The following is a 22,092-nucleotide window of genomic DNA, read 5'->3' as shown; positions in this document are numbered from 1 at the left end:
TTCTTGATGACTCTGCCCATAACTTGTTTCAGGTTGGACTGTAATACCTTCTTGAAACAAGACACTTAGATGGCAATAAGCATACATGAGTTTTAATGTTGGTGATTTACCAATGATTTAAAAAAACATTCTGCACAGTTGGCCCTCCATATCCCTAGGTACCATATCTGTGGATCAACCAACTGCAGATAGAAAATAATGGGGGAAAAATGATGCTTGCATCTATACTGAACATGTTCTGCCTTTTTTGTTCTTGTTATTCCCTAAACAATACAGTATAACAACTATTTACATAGCAATGTCATTAATTAGGTATCGTAAGTAAACTAGAGATAATTTAATGTGTATAGGAGGATGTGCGTAGGTTATATGCAAATACTATGCCATTTTATACAAGGGACTGGAGCTTCCACGAATTTGTGGGGGTGGGGGTGGGGCGGGAGGGTGTTGCCCTGAAACCAATCACCCAAGATACTGAGGAAACAACTATATGTGATACCATAATGGTGGAAACACATCATCATACATTTGTCCAAATTCATACAGTGAACAACACCAAGAGTAAACCATAATGTAAATTATGGAATTTGGGTAATAATGATGTGCCAATGTCTGTTCATCAGCTGTAACAAATGTACAAACATCCCACTGTGGGGGACAATGCTGACAATAGAAAAGGTTGTGCATGTGTCAGGGTAGGTGGGATAAGGGATATCGTGGTACCTTCAGCTTAATTTTGCTGTGAACCTAAAACTGCTCTAAAAAAAAAAAGACATTTAAAAATGAAAAACAAAGTTCTATGTGTCTGTGAATACTGAATGACTTTGCTTATTTTATTCTGCTTGCCAGTCAGAGTACTCCATGGCGGGACAGAGCAAGGTTTCAAGAGCAAAAAGATACACACAGATCTTAGCCAGAATGCAGACTATTACCGTCACTGTAAACTTGAACAAGTCACATAACTCTCTGCAGCTCAACTGCCAGAAAACAGCTGTCTTGTTCAGTTGGCAGGAACTTTTATGAGATCGAAGTAAATTCTATGACTCCTTATTGAATATGCACTAGAAAGGCAAACAACAGATTCTGGGCATTTTCCAGAAATTCCAGGGGAAGGCTATACTTTTAATTTCAATATTTTAGGCTTTAACATTGTGAAAGTTGACTTCTTGCACTCAAGTGCAACTGAAGGAAGAAGTTCCATCATGTTAAATCTTTAAATGTTCCTTTATTTTAAATCACTATAGGGAGATATATAATATACACGAACAATTTAGCTTTAGAATGTTTCCTTAAAACAGTTTCATTTTGAAAAAAACATCCAAGGATGCTCTAACTGGCCTACAACTTAAATTCATGGTGGAAAATAAGAGATAATGCTAACGTTTCTACGTTTACTACCTTGTTATCTTATAATCCCTAGGCCAACTACCGGCTCACAGCAACCCATTAACATTAACTTCTCAAAATGCTCTAACCTGCTGACCTAAAATAACCTGTAGTCCACTAAAGGCTGCAAATGGTACCTTTCAAAACATGTTTCACAATATCAAAAATCAACAGCTCAGCAATATTCATTAAAAATGACATGCCTTTTTTTTTTCTTAATTTTCCTGGGCTCCATATGAATGAGAGAGAGAGGAAGAGATAGAGAATTCCGTATGTTACTCAGGTGGCATTTGGGAACGAATGGTGCTCAAAATAGAAATGGATAGTATTCGCCCTCACTCTGCCAAGAACATGGAGTCTGACCATGTCTATGGAGAAGCAGATGGCATCATGTGGGGAACCTGAGGCAGGGAAGGTGCAATACCTAAACTGATTTTGATGTTGGCAAGAGTCCCCGTTTACCAACTGAGCATGAACGTGCCAACAGCTATTGAGAAAAGAGGTTAATTTCCTAACCCTCTGTCCCTGGCTGTATATGGACCTTTTTTGGCTGGTGAGTGATCAGGCTGTAATACTGTTTCATTAATGAGTGGAATATTTTTATACTCCTTTTCTAAGAGATAAAATTTCACTATACCTACTGATGGTGGAAATTCTTTATCAAAGAATAAAGGAATAAAACAAAAAAAAACTTTTTTTTTTTGGTATTACTTTAGGCATTAATATATTAAAAAGAAGATTATATTTATATTTGAAAAAAGGATGACTAGAATTTCTAAAGACCACCTGAAAAGTTTGCATTCTCCCACTCTCTTACTCTGCTTTCAAGTATATGCAGTAAAATCTTCAAGGATGCTATTCCCAGAGTTTCCTAAATTTCTATTTGCCTACTAATGTTTTAATGACCTTGTCTCAACCTGAAAAAAAAGCTATCTAATTCCATTCTGTTATTTTGTTTTAGTAAATGAGAAGTAAAACTGCAATCTGACTTCTATTTCCGGTCCAGTTAAGATCTCAAATAGTTCATCTGCCACCTCTCACCTCTGTCCGTGCCTGGACATTTTAGCCTAAGATTGACTAAGCTACTCTGTTTCAAAGGCTAAACTGTTTTTCTAAGAGATAAAATGCTCCTTTTCTAAGAAATAAAAAATGTCCTTTTTTTTTTTTTTTTTTTAGATGGAGTCTTGCTCTGTTGCCCAGGCTGGAGTACAGTGGCGCGATCTTGGCTCACTGCAACCTCTGCCACCCAGGTTCAAGCAATTCTCCTGCCTCAGGCTCCCAAGTAGTTGGGACTATAGGCATCTGCCACCATGCCTGGCTAATTTTTGTATTTTTAGTAGAGATGGGGTTTCACTATGTTGGCCAGGCTGGTCTTGAACTCCTAACCTCAGGTGACCCATCTGCCTCGGCCTCCCAAAGTGTTGGGATTACAGGCATGAGCTACCACATCCAGCCAAAAATGTTTCTAAAATCTTTTCTTCTCCATCAGTTAAGGACTGAAGACAGCTATCATTATTTGCATTTTGTAGGAGGGGAAATTAAGGCAAAAAGAAGTGAAGGGATATGCCTCTAGTCACCTAGAAATCCAGCGACAGATCTGGGATTTTAAGAGATTTGACACCCATGTCGAGAATCATGATAGCCTTCTGATGGATGTAACATGAAAATGTCATTTATCAAACAAAGACGATCATATGGATCGGGGACCAGTCAGAGAAGCACTGGAAACAAATCCTGAGGGTTTCTTAAAGTTCCGGCCCTGAGCTGGCTGCCTCACGTCTATTTCATTTAATTCAGCAACATGGTCTGAGAAATATAAGCAGGAGTTTGTTCTATAATAGGCATACACTGAGAAAGCTCACACCTTCTCAGTGCCCATATACTCCAGACTGTTTTTTTTTTTAAAGAGTCTGGGTCTCACTCTGTTGCCCGAGTTGGAGTGTAATGGTGCGATCACAGCTCACTGCAACCTCAAACTCCTGAGTTCAAGGGATCCTCCCACTTCAGCCTCCGGAGTAGCTGGGACCCAGTGTGTGCCTCCATGCCTGGCTAAGTTTTTAAAAACTGTTTTAGAGAAAGGGTCTCACTATGCTGCTCAGGTTCCCGGCCACTTTTATTAGTTGCCTAGTGTGTATTCTTTTACGGTTTCTATATCAGATTCTTTCTGTCCCTCTCTAATGCCAACAGGCAGGCTCCCTGTAAACACGACAAAGCCTCTCCAATTTTGCTGGCCAAAAGAAAAAGTGTCCTGGGCACAACGGCTGAGTTAATGGAGAGCAAGTGGTAATTATCTGCTCTATTAGATCCCTCTTCCTCCAGCCCAATTTCATGGAGCCTTGGTTTAAAAAACACTGGCTGTCTGACTAAACCTCAACAACAGATTAACCATAAATGCATTCCTGGAATTTACGTTCTTCCTGCCTCAGTGCTGTATACAATTATCGGGGAACATAGGCCCACAAGGGTCAGGACAGGGAGCAGCATCAACTCCAATTCTGTTAGGGCAGCATAACATTTCATTTAACACAGATAAACGCATCTTCAAAGTCATCGGCACAGTGCTACAATCTTAAAACGCACAAGCTGATCCTGTTATTCTAGTGCCTGTATGAGGTTAATGCAGCTTTATGGAAATGTTTACTTTGGAGATATATTTTTTCTTGTATAACATGGGAACCAAAGACATTCATATCTTCTGTGCTGGATCTGTTAACAATAATAGACTTAATCACTTTAAGGCCAAACTAATTTAATTTTTGTTTTGCTGTCTGCTGTCTGTTTTACTGTCTGCTTATTGTTTAATGTTAATTTATCTCCCTCAGCAAGATAAGCTCTCATAGATGGTCCACATACCTCATAAGGCCCAGTGCATAGTAGCAATTCAAGAAAAAAAAAAATCGATGATTGAATGATCATAATCTTATCATTGAAGTGAACTTAGTTCCATAAATATGAAGCACTGCTTTAAGGCTGCTTCCTGCATAAATATGGACTGGGAATCTTCAGTATCATAAGCCAGAATAAATGGGAAACAAATGTCCTATCCCAGGGGGTAGAATCCTTTCAACATAGCAAGTCCAGGTGATCTAGATGAATTCTAGGTTGATTTGCCTTGAGCCAAGGGTTTGGGCAAGATGCTCTTTGGGATCTCTTTTATTTACATGAAACATGCCCAAATTTAACGGGAAAGAAAGCACCAGTTCTGAAAATAACCGAATAAAGACAGTTACCTGGAGAAAGACTCAGGGTACCTTTCTGTACTTTGGAGGTTTTGTCTGTAATTTTCATCCTATCCCAAGTCTTCATCACCAGTCTCCATCCCAAAGCTCCCCAGACATGAGGTTACAAGATTAGCATCCTTTTAAGACTCACTCAACCTATCATCTTTTCTAAGAAGTGTTCATTTGATTTTAAGCCTACCTTAGATGCCATTCTTCAATTTTCCCTCTATACTCTGTGCATGTGTCAATCTTTAGGCCTTCCACATCATAATTTGCTTTAAAGCATCTGTGTCCTACCATCACCCACCAGACTGTGAGCTCCTTAAGGGATCTATCTTTGTCATCTTTGTCCATCTAATACTTAAGCAGTGCCTCTATCTGATGTATAAAACTCCAATAATTGTAAGTTGAAATCAAATCAACTTATCAATGTATTTTTTTTCACCTAAATGGTAGAAGGCTTTCATACAAACCCTACTTTCTAGAAAATATTTCCCTTTTTATTCAAGAACTAAATAATGTAGGCAGAACTCTCAACACTTAGTGCTCTGTAGGCATGCAATAAATAGAAGTTTCCTGGGAGGGAGGCTGTGAAAACAACAACAATAACAAAATAACAATGATAAAAATATATCCTTTAGAAGGTTAAAGACATTTTTGGCTGAACATTGCCAAATGTTCTGAGTGAGAGGCATATAAATAAACATCATAAATCAGTGCATCATAGTTGCAGAACCTGAGGGGTTTTTGGACATTAAGTAGTTACTCTTAAGGGAAGTTAGTATTTTTCTTATTTTCTTACTTATGAATAGCAGAAGCTAAAATATGAAGGAAAAGAAGCAACACGTCCCAATCATTTACAAGGGACACCTTTTCATAAAGGATTTAATTCACAAATACTCTACAAAGATTTGTTGCTTTAAGGTGAAAAGGTGAAAGGATATCAGAGATCGTCTTCTAGTTTAACCCCTTTATTTAATGAATAAGGAAATTTAGCAATAGTTGCTAAAATTCACTCAACTCTTTAACATGATAATTATGAAGCACAGATATATTAATTTTCATTTTTCTTCTGTTACAAAATATACTTAAGAAGAACACTTAAACAGCTGGTTAGGACTCCCATACAACTCAGACATCAGCAGCTTTCTTTTCAAAGGCCCACAATGCTTGTTTATAAAGTGTTCATGGTAACACTTTCAGGCTGCTTCCTTCATAAATATGGACTGGGACTCTTCAGTATCGTAAGCCCGAATAGATGGGAAACAAATGTCCCATTCCGTGGGAAAAATCCTTTCAACATAGAAAGTCCAGGTGATCTAGATGAATTTTAGGTTGAGTTATCTTAAGCCAAGGGTTCGCGCAAGATGCTCTTAGGGATCCCTTTTATTTACAAGAAATACACTCAAACTTAAGAGGAAAAAAATCTCTTTGAGAGCCCGCAGGTAAGAAAGTGAAGTAAAATAACAATTAAGCCTATCTATGGTTCTCGCCTTGGTCACAAGCGGGATATATCATTATTCCGGCCACGTGCATAAGACGAACTTACTGGTAGTTAATGAAATTAACACATATGCTAAAGAATATGTGCTTTACAACTAGAAGCTCCTCTAGCAACAAGTTCAATGACAAAGACAGCTACCCCTTGGGAGGAAGACACTGTTCTTTTCAACTGCAGAAGCCAGGTCCTAAAGAACCTTGAGGAGACTAGATTGACAAAGGCTATGCTAATAATAAGCATTATGATGTATCCAACTCAAATTGTTTCTCCTTGATATCCATGTGCCAAGATTCAAAGTTAAAGGCTTGAATTCAAAAGGCCACTCATTACAAGAGTTCAGTTTCAAGACACTGACGAAGGTCATCTTCAAACTAAAATTAGGCTGTTTTCATTCTATTAAATCTCAGGAAAATTATTCACAAACAGAATGAGAATTTATTATGCTCGATATTCCCATCTCTTTAATAACTTTCTGAGAGCATTGACAAATCTAATTTAAAAAGATAAATTTGGACTCTAGCTCCTATAATTAAGAAAAATACTGTTCCTAATGTGAAGTTTTCTTAAATTGCCATTTAAATTTAGGCAAGTCATTTATTTGATTAGGCAAGCCTTGGGCTTTTTGAAGGGGGAAGAAACAACATGTATTGATTACTAGATTCTGTACTATTTTTTGTCTGGTATATTTAAATGCCTCATGCCAGCAACCTCATTTGGAAAAGTGCTTGGGGAGCTTTTGTTCTGTGCCCAGGAGCCACCGTGTCATGGAAAACCTTGGATCAGACTACACGTTTGTATGGTTTTCCCTATGAGGCACTAGTGGGTTGCTGCCCCACACAGGGCAGGATTGCAGCAAGAGGGGGTGCCCTTCTTGGGGCAGAGTCTTCACTTCCCATATTTCTAAGACAGCAGTGGAGGCAGGGCACGGGGAATTGGAAGGCACTGGCCTTTATCCCTATTCGGCTAGCTACCAGTTTCAACAACTTTGCTGTGCTTCACTTTTTTCTAAAACAGCACAACTAGAAGCTATTTTCTAAGGATTTACCACCAATGGAAGACACAGGCCTGGGAAAAATGAAAAGACACTTAAAAATTTCCCCCAATGCTAGTTTTATACATGTATTGTGATTTCTGTTAGTTCACAATTCCTGTTCTTGCCAGCCCTCTCCCGTTGAGTAGTCCCTAGCCAGTAAAATAATAAGCCCATGAAAACACATCCGAAGGCACATATGGCACAGTAAGATGAATAATCTTGTGTATCAATGAATATGAATTTAATACCTCATGAACCTATCAAAGGAAGCCTTACCTTCTCTGTGTTCTCTTCACTGGAACTAATTTCCAAGAGGATAATCCCTTTTTATTCTGTCATTAAAATTACCAGGTTTGACAGGTCCTCCAAAGTCAAGCTCAAATGTCACATCTTTCAAGAAACCTTTCCTGATCTTTTAAACCAGATGGTCTCTGCCTCCTTCAAACTCCCAAAGCACTTTTTTCCTCTGACACTAATGTTCTACGGCCATTTAAAAAATTGATTATTATGCTCCTAGAGGTAGGGTCTTATGTGATTTTTAACCTTGGTTTCCACTGAAGGCCCACAGGGTTCCACTGTACTGAAATCCATCAGAGTGCCTGACTGAAGAGCAGGGGGTGGAGACTGGGACAGGGTTTTCTGTGTAATTAGAACGGGTTCCATATGTGTAGAACAGAATAGTATAATGCATAAAAGGAAATGACAGAAATGCTTCTATACTGACACTGGTTTTGTGTGTCAGTAGGTAAGCAGGGAAGTAGCAGCATTTTGGTTGTCTTGGTTTTATGGTGCTCTCCCATCCCCTTTACCTGATTCTCTGATTAGGACTTTTGGTAACAGAACATTCTGTCACCATTAACTTTTGCTTGACATCGGATTATTTCTAAATACAGTTTGGCTGACTGTCTTCTGATCGGCCATTTTCAGAGAAAACGAAGTTAGGTTAAACAAATACTACGTGAAAGGCTACATTTAATTTCAACAGCCAAGAGGGTTTCCTGGGTATGGAGTCTTATGAAGAATCTCCTATTTGCTCTGGTTAATTTGATATTGCATTGCCCATAGTTACAGAGTACAATCCCCATCTGTACATCACCCACAGCTATTTCACATTGGTAAACATGTTTGTCCTGATGGTTACTGAATATTTAAAGAGGTAACATCTCTTCCTGGGTCTTATTTCCCTCTGCACTCATGACTAATATAATGCTATTACATAGTGTGAACTTGAATTTGACAATTTCTTTAGATAATTTCTCTCCATTATCTGGTTTGATGAAAGGGAAAAAAGTGCATATTATCTTATGTAGGGAAATCAGGATCTTTAGAATGTTTAGAAATTCCAAATGGAGAATAAAGGGAACAACTCTAGGTATAAAACGCAGGACTCAAGTCAAAGGAAGCCTCTGAACAAGAAGGAAGAGGGTCTTAGTGCAAGCAAATAAGAATGTATGATTGAGATTTCATCCCACAAGTCAAAGCTACAGAAGCTTCAGGAGCATCCTCACCCACACCTCACCTCTTGTTTCTGTCCTCCAGCTGTAGTGTGTACACCATGTCGTCAGCAGCATGTGTCTTGGAGTTACTGTCTCCCCATTTTAGCTTCAGGCTCTGAGGACCAGCAGCAGCACATTCTAGCCTAGGAGGCAAGGGTGGTAATGGCCGAGTTTTTGCTTTAATGAACTGACTAAATGGTCCAGCTCCAATTTCATTTATAGCCTGAATTCTGATCCTAGAGAAAGGAAAAAAAAAATACAGACAATGCAGGTTAAAGCAGCAGCAATACTTCATTCGAAATAAACATTGAGCGTAGTATTTATTACTTGCCCCTAAAGCAATAACATAGAATGAAGAAAAACAAGTTAAAGTGACTCAAGACAAATAGAAGCATGGGGTCGCTAGGTGGACAGACTATAGTCTCCATTAAAAAAAAAAAAAAGTAGCAAAAAAGCACGGTAGCAAGATATCTCTTAGTTCCTTAATTTTTAAAAAGCAGGTTTGTTGTCTCAGGGAAGATATCCTAAAGATATGCCTTATATTTTGTCCTAGTTACTCTTCAGCTACCTCATGGTCAGTTTTGGAAGTAGGTGAGCTATCAAGAGTAAACTAAATGAGGGAACAAATGAGTATCCTTCAAAATCAAAAACAAAGGACAACTTATCAATAGGACATTTCATGTCTCCCTTTTGCCAGCCTCATCCAACAATCTCTGCAAGTCCTTAACTAGAGCTAAGCATGCAGATATTGCTAGTAACAGGATGCCATCCAGATGTGCAAAAATCTTAGCTGGGTATTTTCTATGTGCAGCACAGAGTTATGAATAAGAAAGATATTACCTTTATCATCTATGAATTTAAAATCAAAGAGTTAACATGTATATATAAAATGTTATTTTAGGCCAGGCGCAGTGGCTCACACCTGTAATTCCAGCGCTTTGAGAAGTCGAGGCAGGAGGATTGCCTGAGTCCAGGAATTTGAGACCAGGCTGGGCCACCTAGTGAGACTCCATCTCTACAAAAAAACAAATTTAGTGGGCATAGCGGCACATGTCTGTGGCCCCAGTACTTGAGAGGTTGTGGTGGGAGAATTGTTTGAGCAACACAAAATGAACTCAAAGCAAATTGGTACTGAGGAGTAGAGGGTTGCTATAAAGATACCTGAAAATGTGGAACTGACTTTGGAAGTGGGTAATGGGCAGACACTGGAAGAGTCTGGAGGGCTCAGAAGAAGACAGGAAAGTCTGGAACTTCTTAGACACTGATTAAGTGGTTATGACCAAAGTGCTGATGGAAATATGGGCAGCGAAGGCCATGCTGTGGAGGTCTCAGATGGAAATGAGGAACTTTTGGGAACTGGAGCAACGAACTTGGCTGCATGGTTTCCATGTCCTAGGGCTTTGTGGAAGGCTGAACTTAAGAGTGATAACTTAGGGTATCTGACAAAAGAAATTTCTAAGAGTTAAGTGTTCCAGAGGTGACCTGGCTGCTTCTAACAACCTGTGATCAGATATGGGAGCAAAGGAATGACTTAAAGTTGGAACTTATAATTATAAGGGAAGCAAAGAGTAACAATTTACAAAATTTGCAGCCTGGCCACGTGGTAGAGAAGGAAAGAATACTTTCAGGAGAAGAATCAACGCAGTCTGTAGAGCAACCACTTGCTAGAGAGATTAGCATGATTAAAAGGGAGTCTGGTACTAATATTCAAGATAATGGGAAAAAGCCCTTAAAGGCATTTCAGAAATCTTGGAGACACGCCCCTCTCCTCCAGAGGCCTAGAAAGACCGAATAATTACAGGTTTATTGAGGCCTCATTAGAAGCATATGCTGGCACCACACTTTTTGTACAGCCTACAGAACCAAAGGTTTTGCACAGCCTACAGTTTATTATGAGCCAAACAAATCTCTTTTCTTTATACATTAAAAAAAAAGTGACGTGGAAAGGCAAAGGAACTAAAATAGCTAATGCAAAGTCTAAAAATAAGAATAAAGTTTGAAGAATCACACTACCTGATTTTAGGACTTAGTATAAAGCTATGGTAATCAAGAGAGTGTGGTACCAGTGAAGAGAAAAACACCTAGATCAATACAAGAGAATAGAGACTCCAGAAATAGACCTACACAAACGTGGCCAATCAACTTTTGACAAAGATGCAAAAGCAATCCAATGGCGAAAACACAGTCTTTTCAACAAATCGTGGTGGAATAATTGGATATCAATAGGAAGAAAATAAACCTCAGCTTCAACCTCACACCTTACACAAAACTTAGCTCAAAAGGGACCACAGATCTAAATGTAGAATATTAAACTTTTAGGAAGAAAACACAGAAGAAAATCTACTACCTAGAATTAAGTAAAGAGTTTTTGGATATGACATGAAAAGCATGATCTTACATAAAAGAAAAAAATAAAAAACTGGATTTCATCAAAATTTGAAACTTTTGCACTGCTAAGAGAATGAAAACAAATAGATACTGGAAGAAAATACGTGCCAACATTACATCTGACAAATGATTTGTATCCAGAATGTATAATGACCTCCCAAAACTCAGTTAAGGAAATAATCCATTAAAAATGGGCGGAAGACTGGAATACACACTCTACCAAAGAGGAAATACAGATGGCAAATAAGGACACAAAAACATGTTTGACATCATTAGCCATTAGAAAAATGCAAACTAAATTGGCAATGTAATACCATTACGTTAAAAAAGTGCTGGCAGGGATAAGGTACAACTGGAACTCTCCTGTTTTGCTGGTGACAATGAAAACTGACATGGCCACATAGGAGAACAGTTTCCTTTTAAATATATACTTATTACATGACCCAGCAATCCCAATCGTAGGTATTTACTCTAGAAAAATTAATATTTATGTTCACACAAAAACCTGCACACAAATGTTTACAGCAGCTCTATTTATAATCACCTAAAACTAGATAAAGATCTGCCTCATAGTTTGGAATGTAGTAAATACTCATCTCTGATAAAGTAGAGCAAAAACTCCATTACAAAGGGCCTTACTTTTTTCCCAGATTCTATTACACTGGGGTTGCATCAAGTCTTCTGTAGATAAAGCAATGTAAGTCTCTCGGTATAACACTGAACGACTACAACTCTTCCTTGCCTCCCACATGAGTCTTATAAGATTGCTTTATGGTATTAATAGAAGAGTTTCTTTCTATGATTGGAATGTAACATATTTTCTGCAACTGGAAATGAAAATCTTTTAAAAGGCAGTCATCATGATGATAGAAATTGCTACCCTCTTCCCCTTCTCAGGAAAAGGAAATTAAGCCGGACATTAAGTTTTAGTCTTTCTTCAACAGTGTAACACATTTCCTCACCTACAAGGTTTATATTAAGGTCCTTCCAGTGTCCAAACCACCATTCCTTCCCTTTATTCTAGGTACAAACATTCCCAGATTCCAGAGGCCAAGATCCTTTCTGCCATCTGCTGGCTTACCTTGCATTCTAGGGGATCCTACCCTTTGCTCTGTGCCACTGAATAGCTCTTAGCTACTTTAATACACAAAAGAAAATAAGGTAATGAATTCCTTAAGATTGTTGTTCTATTCTAGTCAAGAAAAAAATTGCTAAGAGATTTAAATCACTTATAAGAATGTAAAAATAGTTTAGAAGATACAAATATCAAGATACAAAAATAAATTTAGATTTGGTATTTGACTTCTGTTGTAAATTCATTTACTTCCTCAAAGCCTCCCTAGTATTTTGGTAAGTACTAGGTTCTTTATATCTTTAGCTCTATGGTTTTCCAGTCTTTCACTGTGTATATTTCCTAGGCATATAATCTTAGCTTTAACACACACCACCACCACCACACCACCACCAAGAAAACTGTGGTAGCATTTAACACTCTTTAGCAGTGTAGCTTCTTTGGGAATCCTGCTCATCAATTTGGAGACCTTGGAGAAAGTATTGAACACTTTTAAGTAACAGTTTCCTTATCTATAAAATGGGGACAGTGACTTTTTTCTGCAATTACAAAGAAGATTACTTAACTAAGATAAGGGATTTAAGAAGCATTTTCTAATTTTTAATACTTTATACTCTACAATAAAATCAGGACAGGATTCAAGACAGCCAAAAGCACTAGCAAACTTTCAAGTGTTCATTTTTGGAGTCATCATCCTGATGACTTCTTTGGGAGTGCTACGTCTTGCCAAAAGTGCCGGCACAGGGGCAGGTCTTCACTGCGGCTGCACTATTACACCACCTCACTTTATAACATGAGTAACCTGCTGATCCCACTTCCTCCAAGTAATGGCCAAGGACTCACCAACAGCTGAAAGGATGGGCTTCTTTATAAGCCATCCGCAGCAAGGTGAGAGTGAGACAAAGATCTCAGCAATTGAAGAAAACAACAATGGCAACCATCACTACACACATTGAGAACTTGTCCTGTTCCAGAAAATGCACTACAGAGTGGGAAGTACTATTACATCTGCTTTTAGAGATGAGGAAACCAAAGTTAAAAGCAGAGAGGTTAAATGACAGAGTGGCCACTAGGGGTTGAAAGCTAGGTTTGACGTCTACAATATTATCTCTGATTTCTATGCTGACCCCATAAGGTAGGAGCTACTTTGTCTGTTTTACAAGCGAAGAAACTGCAGCTCAGCGAGGTCCTGTCAGACACACGTTAGATCCAGGCGTGAACGGGACTCTCTTTAGGTGCAAAGGCCCTGTGTGTCTGGCATATCATACTGTCATATCGTAACAGGGACCAAATATGGCTACAAATCCCACCAAATGATCATGTTTAATTCAAACCACACTTTCAGTTCAACAATGACCGTCTGCCAAGGAAGCAGGCATTTAGAAGAGTCAACAAGTTTACTTCACTTTATTCAAGCAGCATCTGGCCCTGAAATCAACTATCTGGATTTTAAAATGCTCAATTCAACCTATCCTACATTTTGACAAAAACACATTTTGTTTCAGCGAAAATACATAAACATTTACGTGTATAGCTGATGCACTGAGCTAAGATTAATTGTTTCTAATGATGATGTAACATTTAAAATGGAAAACAATTGAGGAACTGATAAAATAGAATTAAATGATGTTGCATTATGGGGAAAATATAAGGCCTCTGAGCATGGGAGGCTGAGACAGCTGAATGAGGACTGAGGCAGTTACTGTTTGTTTTGGTTTAGGGTGAAAAACACAGTATGTGAAAATAATTTCCTAATTCAGTGAGAGGTGACATTGGACTAATGGGCAAAACACTAATCTGAGGAATCACTCCAAGAATTCACCTCAGAAAATAAAAATTGAGTTTTAAGTTTTATTAAATTAATTAGAGTCTATCCAAAACCCAAACTTGAGAAGTTTTCTTTTTAGCTCAAGTAACATGCTAATCTTGAAACCTAGATAAAATCTGCAGGTCTCTTTGTTTTGTTTAATTTGGATTATGTCTGTTTAAAAAATCTTCAGCTCTGCAAATTAAGTACAAGGGAAGTAGCATTTTCCTTTCCAATTTGGAGAAGCGATGTAACCCCAAGCAAATTCTATCTTGGCCAGGCTGATGTGAAAAATCTCTTCATGTTTCCGGGAGTCTGCAATATCCATCAATACACTAATATTATTGATTAAACAAATCAAATAAAGAACCACATTCTTTATAAATTTTGATTTAAAATCCACTATTAAAGGATCAAATTTTATATGCTAAATACACTCCTGCTTTAGAAGATCATAGCCTTCTGCAATGCACTTTATATACATGATCAAATTACTACTACAAAATATATTAAAAGAAGAATGACTTTCGAAACAAACCATCCTTAGCTGGGAAGACTTCCCTCATCAGGACTGGCCATCCCAGAACTCAGGATGTCGAGAGTGTGGGTATGAAGGAGACTGAGAGGGCCCGCAGCTGAAGGGGCTAGGGTAGGAGAGGCCTGAGAAGCAGAAGATGGGCTGGCTTTTACAACAGCCCTGCCCTGGACTATCATCTAATGAAGAAAAATATGAAAGAAGAGAATCATCATCAGAAAACATCTGAAGTATGAAATAATAGCAAACACAGAAAATCCCTTTTGGCGGGGAAAAGATGGGCTCAGAGTCAAGTTATTCATAGAAGGCTTCCTGGAGAGGGGAGTTGGAACTGGCCTCCCACCAAGCTCCTGCTCCTGAAAGCTCCTTTGACACCAATGCCACCATTCCAGCTCCAGGCACTGAGACTTGCTCTTCTCATACCCTGCTCTGGAGGCAAAAAAACCTTGAAGGATAATGCCAGGTTTCTACATATAAGATCTCTACCTATAATCTGGTTACGACCCATCTTTCAGTTCATTTCTTCCCTACCAAACATTAACAATAGATTTTTTGATAATTTATTTACTATGTGTCAGGCCCCATACTAGGTACCTGACCTCTTATCTACAATACCTAACAACTCTGTTAAGTAGTGAAAATTATTATCCCCTTTTTACTGGTCAGGAAACTGAGGCACAGAGAGCTTAAATAACTTCCTAAAGTTTGCAGAGACAATAAATGAGGGATAGGATTGAAGTCTAGGCTGCCTGACTCCAGTCTGCTACCACTGAACTACTCAGAACTTGTCTCCTAGTAAAGCCCACCTCACCTTGTTACAACAAAATGATTTATGATTCACTTCTTGGCAGCCTAACATAGTGCTTACCATATAGTAAGGGCTCAATACATGTTATTTTTAAGCCTTCTGTACTTAGCAAAAGGAGTACAAATGAGCATAACAAACAAATCTACTTTAAGTTTTGGTTGCCTGCCAGCTCAGTATGAGTCGGGCATATAATAAGGTTGTTTAAAAAAAGTAATCTCCGGCAATCTCACTAACTGCTCAGTATGGAGAACAAGGAGGCAATAGTCCTGGTCTGCTCTGAGCCAGTCAACCAGACCATTCCTGGAGGTACGGGCACTGCACGTCAGAGAGCCCACCAAAAACCTAAAAACACTCAAAGAGGATGGAGGCAGTTATAGAAAACCTATGCTAGTGAAGACAGTGTAAATGATGGTGGGATGGTTAAATAAGAGACAGCTGTCATTATAACATAATGATGTTTAGGCCCCCGGTGGGGCCAAGTGCGGTCTACAGGAGTAGGGCTCAGACACCTGTATTTTGAAAAGGTTCTCCAGGCAACTCTTATATACATTGACATTTAAGAATCGCTGCTCTAGGGCCGAGGTTTTCAAGCTTTCATAAGCATCAAAATCTCCTGAAAGGCCAATTAAAGCACAAAGTGCTACGCCCCACCCCTAGATCTTCCAATTAAGTAGGTTTGGGGTGGAGCCTGATAATTTGCATTTTATCGAGTTCCCAGATGATGCTAATGCTACTGGTCCAAGGACCACACTTCGAGAATCACTGTTGTTGAGGAAGTTCTAAGGCCAGCAGTTGATTTTAGATATAGATACAGATATAGAGAGGTTGATCCACAAATAGATTCAGATATAGAGAGGTTTATCCATAAATAGATTTAGATATAGAGAGGTTTATCCACAAATAGAATGGACTGCCTGGTAAGTGGAAGCTAGAACCACTGCTCCTGTCACTGAAGATGCTCAAGCCATAGAAGGAATGGGAAGGAGCGATACCAGGTGATCCCATGACCCTCTTATCTTGCCAAATCTACGACTAGTTGGCTGGAAGCATACAAAGCAAAGTTAGGTTTTCATTTTTAATAATCTTGTTTTCCTTCAAACTAAAGGACAAATTCAATTTCTAACTCAATTATAAACTTAAAGGAATGCCTTTAAAAGTAGCATTGTAATTCCTACAGAATTGAAATTTCTTCAGAGTGTGTCAGCAAGCCAATGGGTAGTTTGCTTTAACAGCACCCATGGAGAAATGACCGATCCACTGAAAAAGCTTTTTCACATTAGTACATTTACCAGAGAGGTGTACAACCCCGTCCTGGCAACACAGAGAAAGAATAAGCTTGGTATGAGAACAATATGTAACTGCTGAAGGCTTAAAAAAAAAGAAAAGAAAATCAAACAAAAGAAACAGAAACAAGTCTTTTATCCAAGCTCCATGGTCTGCTTAAAATGTTTCATTCCACATGTTTTTATCTAGAACATCATGATCTGTTCACTTATATTTTAACCAATTTATAGGACAGAAAAAAGGTGAAGTAAAAGTTGATTGGGCCAAAATTATACCTTTGGTTCCTTGAAATACTCATTCTGTATTTCACTATAATTATTGCAATTAGGTTTTTGAAACATAAAACAAGACTGTGGTTTGAACATAGTTCTATTAATACTACATAGTATACCCAATTGTGTGCTATAGAAACTAAAATTCCTAAAGCTGTAAACCGGTTGATCTTAAGTATGAATTATTTTTTTTTATTGTTTATATTTCTTTATTGAAAAAATACTCATTTACTGATACGGGCACACCAATATCTTAGTTATAAACATTAGCAAGTAAAAATATTAATTGAACTTGGTCCCTAATATTTAGTTTATGATTTCATGATATAAAATATAAAATATACTATTATTAAATGATAAATACTGACTCACAAAATGTAATTCAGATTAAGTGAACAATGGATTAAAACTGGAAACCATTTAAATATGATAATAATTCATATTTGAAATTTTTTGTCTATTTGTATACAAACAGAAACGGGTATGTAAAATTGTCCTACATGTTAACCAGAAATAAAACAAACTACTATAGAATGATATTGAACATAAAAGGTTTTGATTGATTTTCATTCATTTGGTAGGCTATTATTTTGAAAAATCAGCCTCTACTTCAAGATGTAAAAGAAAAAGCAAGTATGAATTGTTTTTACCTCAAGTATGTAATGTCCAATTTATAATTTATTGATTGGCCAGCAAAGACTGTCTAAAGTTTTTTTTTTTGGTTTTTTTTTTTGCCAAGATCAACTGTATGACTAGGACCAAACATTTGCCTTTTCTAAAGCTATTAAATTGCCATCTGTCTAAAATGGTATCTTCAAAGCTATCTTATAAGGAAAAGGTGGCATTCTCCCAATGTGAGTTTCTTTTCACATTCAGCTCAATGTACTAGCCTTGGCATAATAATACTGAATTAAATTATTTATGCTGCATTCATTAAATACTTTTTAAATAGGGTCTTGAGGTTTTACTATCCAAATCTAAGCTCACCTTTCCATAGTTCCTACACTACTAAACCATTTCATCTTCTCCATAACAGAACTATCCTCTGAGGTGCTTTCTGGTATGTGGAAGATATTTTTGATAATTTCAGTGGTTACCTGGCATTTCTTTAGTAAACAGTGTTCCCTCAGTTGAACCCCTGAGCTCTAGATATTTTTTTAGAAGTCATTAAACAACCATAGGTTGTTTAATAAAATTCAACATATCTCCAATGCCATCCTTTTAGAAATCTTAAAAGTTTTATCATCATTTAAGCCACTGTTAAGGTTGGCACAATGGAAGAAGCCAAATTCTTGGGCTAACATATTGCCAAAGACCTTTTATAATTTCTGACTTGAGTGTTCAGAGGACTGACTTGAGGATTTGAGTCCACTCTGGGGTAGAGACGGGTGTGGGTCAGAGTGGACCCAAAACCGTCCACTGAGTCCCTGAACCCATGTGGCTTTTTCACAGGTCTTCTGGCCTGAGGGATCAAGGTGAGACAATACCCTGGACATCTGGGCTCTTAGAAACAGCTAGGAGATGACATTCACTTGGTCATTTTCCCCCAGTGGTTTACTTAGAGCCCCAAGTGCTGATGTGTTGATGCAGATTTCTACTCCCCTGCACTCACCGGTAGGTGGTTTCTGGAAGGAGATCTTTCATAACATGCACGGTAGTGTTGCCCACGGTAATGCTAGTGTCTCCTAGATCAATGTTGTAACCAAGGATTTCAGATCCGTTATTGCATGGCTCTTCCCAGTTCAGTACAAGGCACGCAGAAGGTGAATCAGGGTAGGCATCGAGGGGCTCCTCCTCCAGGACACAGAGAGTGGAGATGGGGTCAGGGGCAGACGCTGGTGTCTGGCAAAGGACAAGTTCACTGTATGGCCCTGCCCCTGCTTGATTGAAGGCCTACAAAACAGAACAGCAAGACAAAGGCCATATTACACCATTAGCACATTTTGATGCCCCTGAGTTAGCTGCCATTAAATAAATCTAAAGTAGTACACATTTCCAGACATGCAGGTAGAAATAAATCCTAGAAAATGTCTACTGTCTGATGACCACCTTCCAAAACATGCCAACCACATTTTTTCCATTATTAAAGCAAAATATGGCCACCATCGTTTCTTATGAAAAATAATTTAAAAATAATATTTTATATTCGCATGACCTATTTCAGTTTATACATCATCTTACATGATCTTCATAATAACCCACTATGGTAGATCTTAAATGGTAGGTATTCTTATCTGCCTTTTACAGAGACAGGAACTCAGAGTCAGATTAGATAACTTAGGCCTCAGATTTAGAGGCAAAGCTGGGACCGGAATCCAGTTCATCTGACTTTTAAGTCTAGAGCTGTCCTGGAATAGCAATAGGAAGAGGCATCTTCTATCTTCCACATGAATAATAAACTCATCCCTGAAGTCAATCCTTAGCACTCATCTGACTTTACCCAAGAGCAAGAGCTGATACCTAATCACTCCCAGATCTTTCAAATGCTTATTCATCACTAGGTCTCCAAGATGCCACACTTATTTCTCCTCCTACCTTACTTGCTGCTGCTGCCTCTCAATCACCATTGCTGCTTGCTACCATCACCCTGATCTCTTAACACTGGTGAGTATCAGCACTTGGTACTTGGCTACCTCCTCTTTTCTACCTCTACTCAAACTTGTGGAGATGTCATCTTGTCTCAAGGAGTAAACGCCACTGATAACCTACTCCCAAATTTGGATGTGCAGCCCACACTCCTGCTCTGAATACTGGTCTAGGGTATCTGTATTCAACCACTGAGTATCTCCACTTGCATGTCCAACAGGCCTCTCAAACTCAAATGTCCACACAGCTCCTCATCCCCATCCCATCCCTCCTTACAAAAAACCTGACTGCATCTCCTGAGGTTTCCCTCATCCGTCAGAGCACTCAAGTCATAACTCAGTCATCCCTGGACACCTTTCTTCCTCTCATGCCCCTCTCCAGGCCATCAGCATATCCTGTATTACTCTAGTCCAACCACACTCTCTCCTATCTGGTTATTCTAATGACCTCCTACCAGTCTATGTCGGCCCTTGCCCAATAATCTACATTCACCAATCAGAGTGATTCAGTGAAAATATGAATCGGGATTTTTGGTTCAAATTCCTTCAGTGGGCTTCCATCTTATTCAGAATAAACTTTGAAGTTCTTATGAAACCCCACAGAACCCTATATGATCTGCTGTTCACTACCATTCCCCTTCAAAAACCCATTAGCACTGTGACTTCATCGCCTGCTACTCTCCCCTTTACTGACTCTGCTCCAGCTACACTGTCTTCCCCGCTGCTCCACAGGGAAACCGTTTGCTGCCTCCTCACAGCCTTTGCACTTGGCTGCTCCTCCTGTCCAGAAAGCTTTTTCTCTAGACATCTGCACAGCTCGCTCAATCACCTCCATTTGAGAGAAGGTCTGTAGGTGTCACCTGTTCAGCGAGCCCTCTCTGAACACATTTCAACTTGTAATCCTTCCCCTGTGGTCTTTCACATTTCCTATTTCCCTTCTTTGTTGTACTTTACATCATGACACTTATCACTGACATAGTATATAGTACTCCTCTGATTAGAATGCAAGCTACATAAGGGCAAAGTTGCCTGTCTGGCTCACTGTTGTATTATTTCTGGCAACTGTACTTGATACAGAGTATGTGTTCAATAAATGTTATCAAAAAGATTTTCTTTCTTATAAAGAGAAAAACATTTGGTAGCTTTCTTACACAAGTGAATGTACTCTAAAACTCAGTTTTCATTTAGTGTACTGGATAGCTTATGAGGTCAAATTAAAAAACTAAAGGAGTTTGAGGGTTTTTTTTTTTTTTTTTTTTTTTGAGACAGGGTCTGTCTCTGTCTGGAGTGCAGTGGCACAATCTCAGCTCACTGCAACCTCTGCTTGCTAGGCTCAAGCGATCCTCCCACCTTAGCCTCCTGAGTAGCTGGAACCACAGGCACACACCACCACACCCGGCTAAGTTTGAGCTCTTAAATCAAGGTCTAAAACAAAACTTATAACTCCTTTGTTAATTTCAAAGAAGCAGGCTTAAAGCATTTATTTGCTATTAAATCACAGTTGAAACTCTACTGTAATATTTTGTCATATCCATTTCTGTTTCATTACAATACCTCAACATCTTAACTCTTTTTGGAAAAATTTTAACATCACAAATTATTTTATGAGTATATATTTTGAGATTTTGGTACTGATATAAATGTATCACAGAGGCAGAAAAATAGGATTATCATGGAGCCCAATGTCTGTATCAACTAGGGTTTGGTATCACCATATCACAGAAGGACAAGAACATGGCTTTTAAGAGTTGGAGCTTAGTTCAAACCTTGATTCCATCATTTAACAACTGTGTGATCTTAGGTAAGTTAATTTCTCTGAGCTTGTTTCCTCAGCTGTAAAATGGGGACAGTAATGTCTACTTCATAGAATTACTGTAAAGATTAAATAGGTTAATATGTAAAATCCTGGCAGAGTATCAGGCCAGCAGTAGGAGCTACACTTCCTTCCTTCCCACTGGGAAAATTATGAACAAAATAGTATTTTCTCTATTTTTTCAAACACCTTTTTATTGGGTACTATTTTAATACTTACAGAAAAGTTGCAAAAATAGTACAGAGAAATTTCTGTCTCTCACTCTGCTTTTCCGAAGACCAACATGTTACAGAACTACAGAATAATGATCAAAACCAGGAAATTATCACTGGTGGCCGGGCATGGTGGCTCACGCCTATAATCCCAGCACTTTGTGAGGCCAAGGCAGGTGGATCAGCTGAAGTCAGGAGTGCGAGACCAGCCTGACCAACCTGGTGAAACCCCATCTCTACTAAATATACAAAAAATTAGCCAGGCGTGGTGGCAGGCATCTGTAATCCTGGTTACTGAGGACGCTGAGGCAGGAGAATCGCTTGAACCTGCGAGGTGGAGGTTGCAGTGAGCCAAGATAGCGCCACTACACTCTAGCCTGGGCGACAGAGCGAGACTCCGTCCCAAAAAAAAAAAAAATTTAATCACTGTTTTCCAGTCCTGGGAGGGCAAGGCAAATATTCCCAAACATCAGACTTTCTATTGATTAATCAGTTATTATTAGCTTATTTACTAGAGATTTTATGATGTGTCAGCCACTATACAAAGTGCTTTATCAATATAGTCATGTGCCACATAATGACATTTTTATTAATGACAGACAGCATATAAGTGATCCCATAAGATTATAATACAAAATTTTTACTGTACCTTTTCTTTTCTTTTCTTTTTTTTTTTTTT

At 38.5% G+C, this 22,092-nt stretch overlaps 1 protein-coding gene across 2 annotated transcripts in view; it reads right to left on the bottom strand.

The window, feature by feature from the left end:
- Positions 1 to 22,092, bottom strand: part of FNDC3B (fibronectin type III domain containing 3B) — a 165,943-nt gene that overhangs the window by 36,852 nt on the left and 106,999 nt on the right. For both annotated transcript variants that reach the window (XM_017889478.1, XM_017889477.1), the window contains exons 18-19: positions 18,416 to 18,696; positions 8,661 to 8,873 (exon numbers count right to left, since the gene is read on the bottom strand). In XM_017889478.1, coding sequence (XP_017744967.1) covers positions 8,661 to 8,873; positions 18,416 to 18,696 — 494 coding nt within the window. The remainder of the gene's footprint in view (positions 1 to 8,660; positions 8,874 to 18,415; positions 18,697 to 22,092) is intronic.

This window comes from Rhinopithecus bieti, unplaced genomic scaffold (genome assembly GCF_001698545.2).
Source record: "Rhinopithecus bieti isolate Rb0 unplaced genomic scaffold, ASM169854v2 scaffold_18353, whole genome shotgun sequence".
In the NCBI taxonomy this organism is placed as follows: domain Eukaryota; kingdom Metazoa; phylum Chordata; class Mammalia; order Primates; family Cercopithecidae; genus Rhinopithecus; species Rhinopithecus bieti.
The sequence above is the reverse complement of the archived record's forward strand: the minus strand, read 5'-3'. Positions and strand labels throughout refer to the sequence as shown.